The sequence below is a fragment of the Echiichthys vipera genome (genome assembly GCF_963691815.1).
Source record: "Echiichthys vipera genome assembly, chromosome: 17".
Classification (NCBI taxonomy): domain Eukaryota; kingdom Metazoa; phylum Chordata; class Actinopteri; order Perciformes; family Trachinidae; genus Echiichthys; species Echiichthys vipera.
Genome location: NC_139842.1, coordinates 8,008,556 through 8,018,822, shown reverse-complemented (window position 1 = coordinate 8,018,822; position 10,267 = coordinate 8,008,556). Strand labels below are relative to the sequence as shown.

At 39.8% G+C, this 10,267-nt stretch overlaps 1 protein-coding gene across 1 annotated transcript; it reads right to left on the bottom strand.

The window, feature by feature from the left end:
- Nucleotides 1-344: 344 nt before the first annotated feature.
- LOC310959767 (NLR family CARD domain-containing protein 3-like) lies at nt 345-9,002 on the bottom strand (the record flags this gene model as incomplete). Its single annotated transcript, XM_083931226.1, has 9 exons — nt 345-462; nt 604-777; nt 1,668-1,841; nt 2,419-2,592; nt 4,243-4,410; nt 6,142-6,315; nt 6,521-8,399; nt 8,592-8,828; nt 8,933-9,002. The coding sequence occupies 9 exons, from the start codon at nt 9,000-9,002 to the stop codon at nt 396-398; spliced, it is 3,117 nt and encodes a 1,038-aa protein (XP_083787352.1). The 3' UTR covers nt 345-395.
- Nucleotides 9,003-10,267: the final 1,265 nt, after the last annotated feature.

The following is a 10,267-nucleotide window of genomic DNA, read 5'->3' as shown; positions in this document are numbered from 1 at the left end:
ATCATAATGGTCATGTTTAGGAATAGATTTTGGTTTGGGTGAAATAAGTATGTCTATTATGTAATCACATTTTATCTTCACATGGGACGGGAGGGACACAAACGGGACACAAACATTGCCTCCTGAGTGAAAGCCCAAAGTTTGTGATTAACCCATCTATCAACCCCCACCCTCTCCATAAGAGTTTGAGGCTTGTTTTTCTACATCACATGAATTCTGGAACTCTTGCTGTCATTTCAACATCTCATATTTATGTGTCTGGGGTTTGCAGAAATGTACAGTGCCAACATTTTTTTCTGGCAACCAGGCTGAAAATTTGAGACTTTTAAAAACCTTGCAGACATACAGTACTGAAACATGCATGCATGTTACAGCATCACAGCTTTAGCATTCCATTAAAAATAATTCTTACACTGTCTTAGTAGCTTCAGGTCAAACCAGCATTCTTCATTTTGGTCCACACTGATGGGAAATAGAAGGACAGCAGGTGACAGCATCAAAAACATTGTCACATATGCACTTCAAAACAAATGAATAACGTGAATCTTACAAAGGAGTTTTAAAATAATGACAGAAGTGATTAGACCGTTTGTTTGGGCATACTTGAGTTTCTCCAGACTACAGCGTGAATCCCTCTCTATTTCAGTCAGCAGCTTCACTCCTTGATCTGTCAGGTGATTAAAGCTCAGATCCAGCTCCCTGAGGCTGCAGTGGTCAGACCTCAGAGCTGAGGCCAGAGCGGCACATCCATCTCCTGTCACTTTACAGAATGACAGCCTAGAGAAATCCAACAACTGACATTTTAGACATGCCATACATGCCCTTATCAGCAGCAATTTCCGCTTGTTAACGTGACACAAGCCCTATTTGATTAGTCATTTATCAGGCTTCCCTTTGGACTTGTTGACATGTAGCACCCCAAGTTGACAATTTCAGAGAAAGAAGCAAATGAAAAGAAGGAGAAGCAAAGCTAGGTAAAATGGCATGAGACATTAGTCCTTTACACATGCTACATGTATTTACATCCTCATTTGTTCTCAGTATAATGTAATACAATTCAATAACAGCACAGCCCAGTGTGCTCTGATTGGTCGGTTGGTCAGCTCTGCTGTGATTGGTCAACTGTTTATGCTGCGTGCCAGGAAATGTTACACCCTTTACGATATACTGAATCAGTGACCTGAGCAGCTGAAAACACCGTCTATATGGAAGCTAGACACTTTAGCTGCTCAACATGCTAAAGTTAGCTTTAACAGGTTAACCTTCAAAATAGCATGAAAGTGGCCGGACTTACAGCTTACAGTTTGAGCCTGTGTGTAGCGACATGACCAATAGGGAAGTTCGGCTTCTTCTACGTAGACAAATTCTGGAAATTCGAAGAAATCGCTAATAGCAACCCGAGACCCTAGTGTTCAGAGCTGAACACAGCCAACCCAGACGATCAGCAGGGGTCAAGTCTAAATGCAGTATACTTCACTATTTGAAGCTTTGGTATTGTTTAACATGAATATAAAACATTATAACTACATTCATAGGTCAGAAAAGACGGAAAAGCATAATAGGTCCTCTTTGAAGAGCAATACTGTTGTGTTGGTATTCCAAAAGGCTGAATCCATATATATCAATTAGAAAGGTTGAAGTGAATACGAGCTATTCATTACACTGACCTAAGTGTTTTCAAACCACACTGTGGGTTCATCAGTGCAGTACAGAGTGCCTTCACTCCTGAGTCCTGCAGGTCATTGTAGCTCAGGTCCAGCTGTGCCAGGAGGGAAGATTTGGAGCTGAGTGCTGAGGCCAACGTCTGACAACCTTTTTCAGTGAGTCTGTTATGACTGAGACTGAAAGACAAAAGTAGGAATATAATTTATTTTGTTTACAGAATCTTTACCTTGTTTAGCATTTAGTTTTTTTATATATATATATATATAAAATCACAAGTGAGTTTCTCTGACTTTATTAGCGTACTTCCTAACATGTACTGTATTTATGACCTGTGGTGGGAATACTGACATGTTTAGGCCTCAAAAAATACGTCAAGCACAATTTTTCCCTCCTCCTTGTCATTCACAGTTTCTATATCACAACATGCAGCATGTATGCATGTATGCATGTTTGTATGTATCTCTACAAACGCATGATTCACAAAATATCTTGTGATGTAATCATAACACTGCTCTGTCACCAATCTACAGTCTTATCATGTTTGTGTATATAAGACTCACTGCCCTTGCATCTGGGCTAGTCTCTTTACCAGTCTTGTTGCGTGTGTTCAGAGAGCAGCCCTCTTTTGCAGAAAAGACTCTGAAAATAAACTCACACTGAAAAGCCAACCTTTATCTTTTATTGATCTTGGACTTGTACCACTACAGGCCTTTCTTTCTTCTATTTTGAATGATACTGTAGTCTTTTACGTACCTCAATACCTTCAGAGTACAGTTTGTGCTCATCAGCCAAGTAGAGAGGATCTCTATTTCTGAGTCTTTCATACTGTTGTAACTCAGTTCCAGCTCTCGCAGGTAACATGGGTTGGATTTGAGTGCCAGCACCAATTCTTGACAGATTTTTGCAATCCCAGGATTTCTGTTCAGTCTTTTGGTACAGAGATGATAAAAAATGATGTACATTTAGAATAAGTCATACTGTGAAGCTCTACCCAACTGATTTATAATCCACAACAAGCTCACAGCAGCTAGGGGCTACATAAAAGTAGGGGTGGGAAAGATAGCAAAAATATCATATCACAATTATTTACAGTAAGATCACGATTTTATCACGTTTTTTACATAATTTTTTAATATTGTTGCTAAACAGTGCAACCAAAGTATTTACCGATGTAAAAACATTAACCTGACTCTGCCAGATGGATTGATTTGCATATTCGCATTTGCTCTGCATATCCATCTGGGAACTCTCGGTTGGTGATTTTGGAATGGGCGAAAATACTGGTTGCTGATTGGATAAACCATCTGTCTTTCACCAACATACAGGCCAAATCAACCAATAAGATCAACAAAGCACATGACGTACTAACTGTGTTGAGGCAATGCTCAGAAAGTAAACAACATGTCGGTAAAGGATATTTGCAGTTTGTGTAATGCAAATTTATGGATAAAAGGCAAAATTACAGGTGCCCGGTCCATATTCCGACAGAAGGATCCAAGAGAAAAAAGCGCTAGCGAGCGGCTTGCTCAATAGCTGCACTCATCTCATCCGCAGAAGCCGCCATGTTGTTTACACTGAACAGTTGCTTCTCATTGCGTCACACTTCGAGCCGCCTCAAAACCAACGTTGATTGGCTCGGTCGCTGGTCAAACTTCTCCAAATTTTCTCTGCCACAGGTTACCAGACTGATCTGCGAGTAAAATGCAATGGGGCTTGGAGTGACGCATAAGGAGTCCATGGGCGCATGGGACATTTACCTGCTTTTTAAGGCGCATATTTTACAGCTTGTTCCACACATTCTATGAATAAGTGAAGACAGACAGCATCAATGTGACATGATAGTCTGATGATCGCGTGCTGTTAGGACACAGTAGTTTGGTTTTCGTTTATTAATGAGAAATCCTTGCCACTGCCTGTAGTTTGCTATGATTGGTTGATTGGCGTGTCTTTAGGGCGGGCATGAGGCGGACTAGAAAATAGTGTGATTTGGCTACGAAAAAAAACATGATGCATCTGTGAAGAGCATAGAACAGCAGTGGCTATAATGTGCCCTATAGACCATTTCACAGATGTAATCATAAACATTCTAAATGTGTCCTAGTTTATTTCCTGTTGAAGTGTATGTGAATGACATCAGCTGACAGGAAGTTAACGAGGGCCAAGGCTATTGCCTAACAACTGAATCCATTAAAAAAAGGTCTATAGACAATACCACGGTCTGTCGGCTTCGGCAGATCATCAACATGTTCTGATCCTTCACGATCTAATATTGTCATATCGCCCACCCCTACTTTAAAGTATGCAGTGGGGTAGTTACCAAACAATTTTACATTGCAGAGTAATTTGATTCAGTGTTTAAATGATAAATATTGCTTACAGTAATATAGCGTTAACAATGATACATCTATGAAGAAGTATTCATTCAAACACAACTGGACTGGACTGGTCCCTTCCAATCATCTACATCTAAAATGTGGATGATGTATTTGCTGAACAAATGACTAAGCAGAAGAAATCCGATGCAGAACATTCTATGCATACGTTTGAGCTGAGGGAAATATCAAGTTTAAAACTGACCTGAGCTTCTCCAGTTTAGGACTTCCAAGCACAACAGAAAGCAAAGAGTATAGTGAAACTCCCAGTGTGTTGGCACTCAGCTCCAGTTCCCTTAGATTTGTGATGACTGATTTGATTGCTGTTGCCATATTTTCACACTCTGGTTGGAAGAATCCCTTTCCTGAGAGACTATAACACAAGGATGAAAACAGGTGAAAATGGATAACAGCAACAGCAGCAATACGTTGGCAGTACTGACTTAAAGTGGTTAGTAAGATATAGTCCGCCCTGAAAAAATTAACCCATACGCAGCAGGTTGTTTGTACAAGGAGCTTATTACAACCCATATATATATATATATATATATATAAATACAGTGGCAACGACTTGTAGAGGCCTTAGTAATTATGACAAAGGAGGAAGACAGGTGTGTAGTATAGTAAGAGCAACAAAGTCTGCATATGGGGAAGATCAGGATGGATAGATAGGACAAACTAACATATTACTTTCACCAATTTGGAGGTTGTTGTGGCTTAGGGATGTAGAGCACTACTCCCATAAAAATAAAGTGGATAGAAAGTACATTTCCATTCAAATCAACTTAGCAGAATGGTCAGAGAGACAGACTTTTTTATGTGTACCGTTGCCAAGCAACAGACTAACGTTAGTATACACTTCCGTATAAATCCGTTTGCAGGAATCCAGGGAGGAGGTTTTGCAGTAACGGCCAAATGAGCAGTGGAATAGTGATGTTAGTAGAGCCAGCCAGTAAATTAGTCACATTTAACAGCTTATGCTCCAGCCACAAACTCCTGTCCCGGCGTAGGAACACACATTGCTATCGCCAGATAAGTGACAACTTTGTCCGGCTCGTTTTTCTTTGACTGGTTTGGTGTGGGAGCACGGCAGAGATAGTTACACCATGCTTTCATACTGCATTCGTCCGCGAACCCGCTGCCACTGGGTCTAGCTGTCTTTCCTCCTCACTCAGACAAAAAAAAACTGGAGACCTAGGGCATTCAGGTGATGTATGGCTTCCCTAGCTTTATTGAAAATATATGGCTTTATGAGCAGTTTACACAACACAAGTGCTTGCCGTCCAATCAGCAAAATGTGCAAGTCTTACAGAAATCTCAAAAGTTTTTGAGACTACGGATTTTTCTATGGTGTTCTTCAAAAACTTGGTGTCTTAATTTGGTATATTAGAGGGATTGTTGGCATTTTTACATTTTTATTAGCCATCATATACTTCCAACACTATGTTCTAAACCCTTATACACTTTCAAAATTTGAATAGGTGCCTAACGAAAACGCAATGTTTATTGCTGATTTATAACTAGAAAAACTTGCCAGTGCTGAGCTGCATCTCAAATTAATTGCCAGTTTTTAGACGATGTATAGGCTACCCCTTCACTAGGGCATACTGTTTACCTTTTATCTAACCACAAAAACACCCCATTAGTCCCACACAGACCCCTCTAAAGATTTGAGCAAAATGCTAAGGGGTAAAGCCAGAGAATGGCCAAGGAAATGAGGTTCTGGACCTGTTGTAGTAGTTTTGTTGCCTGATCTCAACCAAACTGCGACCATTACACAACGTTAAAACTTTGAGCGTTATGGTCGGATTTCAGGACGTTAATCTGTAGGGGGCGCTGATTTAGAAAACGCTCCTGTGGGTCATATTAGAGGGTAGGAGCAAATGATCTATGTGGTTGAATGGGCTGGGGACTTTGGTATGTATTTTTCTGTTTGTTGGGGCTTATATTGTGCGGCTCATCCTGGAATAATAGAACTTCAAATATGGCAACGTTTTATGTATTTTACTTCTTACACAAATGTATAACTAGAAGATACTGAAAAAGACAAACAGAAAATAATTGTAAAAATACAATAAAATAAAAAAATATAAGTTTTACTAACCTCAGAGCTTCTAGTTCACACTGCGAGTTTAGTAGTCCATCAATCAAGATCTCTATGCCTTTCTCATAATAGGTATTGTTTAACAGGTGCAATTCAGTTAGCACTGACTTTGGCATTCGAAGAGCTGAGGAGATAGTTTCACAAAGCCAAACATCAAGGTGCACTCCTGAGATTCTGCAGAATAAAAGACAATTACGCAAGATCAGATAAAGTTTGCCACTGTGCAGGGAAATTGTAAATGTGTACTTGTGTGTGGTATTTAAAAAAAAATCTTTTAACTCACATGGCACACAATATTTTAAATATTGTTTTTTCACTGTAAAGTGAGTAGCAAAGTGATTGCATGAAATGCAGATATACCACAATTTAAGTAACCTACCTTGCTTTTCTGCAGTTCCGTACAGCTGGGAGAAGCCTGAAAATACCTTTAACTGATGGTCTGTATTTCTTCAGGTCGAATTCATCTAGAGGTGTATTTGACATTAGAATTGAGTCAGCCAAAGCTGAGCACTGAACAGGAGAGAGCTGTGTCTCCGGATTGTGATCTGGTTTCAGATACTTTTGCACGGTATCATGTAGGGTACTGTCTTTCAGCTCGATCAGGCAGTGAACAAGGTTCAGACATCTTTCAGGTGAACAGTCCGCTAAATCTATATTTATAAGCTGTGTCTTAATTTCCCTAACAACTGCAGAGTGTTCCTCTTCCTGTTGAATCAGGCCTTGAAGAAGCTCTTGTGTTGTTTTTAGAGACATGCCAATAAGGAACCTGAGGAACATGTCCAGTTCCCCTGTCTCTCTCAGAGTTGAATTAGCTATTGAAATTTCCATCAGCTCATCCAAAGGTAAATTAACCGGATCTTCATCCAAGATAACCTTGAGCTCTTCCTCGGACCCTTTGAGCAGAAAATCCTTAAGGCTTAGAGAATCAATTTTTTTCCTTGCAAAACTGTGGTACACAAAGAGAGCAGCAAAGTACTCCTGAACCGTCAGATGGACAAAGCAGTACAGTTTCTTTGTGTTGATCACACTTTCTTCTTTGAATATCTCTGTGCACAATCCACAGTTAACTCCAGCTTTTTTTATGTCAATGCCATATTTTTTCAGATCATTGGCAGTAAATATGATTTTGCCTTCATTCAAATGTTCAAATGCCATCCTGCCTAATTTAAAAATGAATTCATAATTCGACTTGTAGATCGTCTCCGTATCTGGCTCATTCTGCTTGTCGTACTTGTCAGTAGCTACCTGCATTTGAATGCAAAGGAAACGTGTATACATCTCAGTAAGAGTTGTGGGGATCTTTATGTCTTCACCTCGAGTGTTTTTTGGCAGCAGTTTTGCAAGAACTTTTGCCGCAATCCAACAGAAGATAGGGATATGACACATGATGTATAAGCTCCGGAACTTTATAATGTTGTTGACAATTCTTTCAGCAACTGCCTTGTCCTCAACTCTTTTCCTGAAGTACTCTACTTTTTGTGCATCATTAAATCCTCGGACCTCAGTCCACTGGTATACATACTCACGAGGGATGCGTTGAACGGCTCCCGGTCTTGAGGTTATCCAAACAAGAGCAGAGGGAAGGAGATGTTCCCGGATGAGGTTGGTCACCAGAGTGTCCACTGATGATTCCTTAGTGGCATCTGTCAATCTTTTGGTTGTTTTGAAATTCAGTTGAAGCTGGCTTTCATCAAGACCATCAAAAATGAACAAAACGCTGCGATTAGCAAATACTCTTGCAACTACTATGTCTTCAAGTTCTGGATGGAACTCTCTCACAAGTGTCTCAAGGCTGAGCTGATCATCTTTGAAGAGATTTAGCTCTCTGAATGGTAGCACAAAGATAAAGTCCAAGTCCTTATTGGCTTTTCCATCTGCCCAGTCAAGGATAAACTTCTTCACAGAGACGGTTTTTCCAATGCCAGCGATTCCCTTTGTCATCACGGTCCGGATAGCTCTCACTTTTCCTCCCTCTTGCGCAGATGACACGCTATCTTCTGGTGTTCTTTTAAATATATCATTGCAATTGATTTTAGTGTCCTCGGCTGTTTGACACCTTGCCTTATCTTCAATCTCCCAGATCTCATGTTCTTTATTTACACGTTCACTCTCTCCCTTTACAATGTGAAGCTCTGTGTAAATTTTATCCAATGACTTTTCATCCTTACGATCTTTGTTATTGCCTTCAAACTCAATTCCGAACTTTCGCCTCAGATGTGCTTTGTGCTTTTTGATGACTTCTTTGATGACATCTTCTGCTGTAATGAAAGAGTTCAGAGTTGTCAATGCATAATCAAAGCAGTTTCTTGTGGAACAGTATTAGATAAGTATTTTGAAATGTGTGGTGTCATTAAAAAGACTGTAAATGCCTAAATCAGTGTTTTATGGCTGAATAGTATCTGATATATTTGGTTTTTGACCTCAACAAAGGTCAATACTTCTTCACATACTTTCACGTAACTCTGGATGAAATTTCTGGAAGCTTCTATAGAAGGCAGATTTGGCTTTTACAGATGTGAGGGTCTTGTAGAGCTCCCTCATCTTGTCCTGGCTGGTGCGGGCAGCCTCGATATTGTCGTACATCTCTTTCTGCATTGTTTTCTGGCCGAGCATCTCATCCGCTATTGCCATCACTAAAGTGACATTCTGGATGAGCTTAGACCTGTTGTTGTCCACCCAGTCAGCTTCTTTTAAAAATATATCAAGCACATGATGTTATATTTTGATTGGGGTTTTATGATCACCAATTGAAATTAAGAGTTGCTGCTCAAACTATTAAATTCTAACTCACCTTTCTCCTCTGTGATAGCTGAAGCAGGATCAAGTGAGTGGAAAGGACTGACATGTGACAAAAACAACATAAGAGTTTAAAGTTAATAATACTTATAACTATTATTAATAGTGGACACAATTATCTATAGGTTTCAGTGTCTTACCTCTGGGTTTTAACCTCAACAGCAGTGCATTCATACGCCACAGCGCTGCTCTTCTCACCCAGTTTTTGAGATGAAGTTTCTTCATCTTGCCTCCTCAAAGTCTCCTCCTCCTTCACTATAATACCAGATTAGTTTAAAATACTCAAAATGTTTGTGGTAACTAGTAAGTACCACTTAGTAGTGGTAATAATTTTAATAATTACTTTAATAATTAAAGTACAATATAAGTAAAATATATATTTTCAGTTCACTCGATTGATGTATCTTCAACAACCGGTCTATTTAACTTCTTGTGTAATATGTAGACTCATTTGTCCAATAGAGGCCTCATTCTCACCTCTGAGAAAGCTGGGTAGGTAGTTAGCTTCAGCTTGGCTGGCCCTTTTGATGTTGGGATAGAGGGGCTCTTTCTCAGGGTGGTTCCGGCTCCTCTTGCCTGTGTTAGGCCAATTCTTCTGACTCTCTGTTAAAGGTACATGTCGGAGTATGTCCATATCCAAACTTGCAGTAGAGGATGCATTACATTCAGATTTCATGACTGTCAATGTGCCCTTCTCTGGCAACTCCTGAATGTCCACAAGAACAGTAAGTTGTCCATCAAAGTCGGGATCCTCATACTGCAGGGAAAAGTCACAGTCCAGTCTTGGCTTGAACCTCTCTTGCATTATGTTCTTAAGCTCTTCTACTGACTGTGGTCGCTCAGTTAGAGTGAGCTTCATGGCAACATCTGTGTCAACATTTACACGAAGCACAAATTTCTGGGGAGTAGCCATCTTCGGACATGCGCTGAGGATTGCAGATTCTGTTTTAGACACAGTTAAAAAGCCAATAAGTTAGTTTTAATTGTGTTTATGTATCATCTTGGAAAAGTAGCTAGTAAGCTACCTACGGGCCAGAATTTTGAAGAAATCTTGAAGATAGAAGTGATGCTGTATGTTGTATTTTAAGTCCAAAGGTTAAAATGTGAAAATGAATTAGCCTTTTAAACCATGTGTACATCTGGGGCTCAAATCCACTGGGCGTCAATATCAGTTGCAAGAATCAATCTCTTTTTCAGTGTAGTAATATGAACCTCTTCTGCCTTCTATGTAGTATGCAGGGAGAAAGTTCAGAGGGCTGAGGGAAATTTTTTGGGTTACCAGCTAATAAATTAAAACAAAACTTCAGAAGTATTTCCTCTTATCGAGATG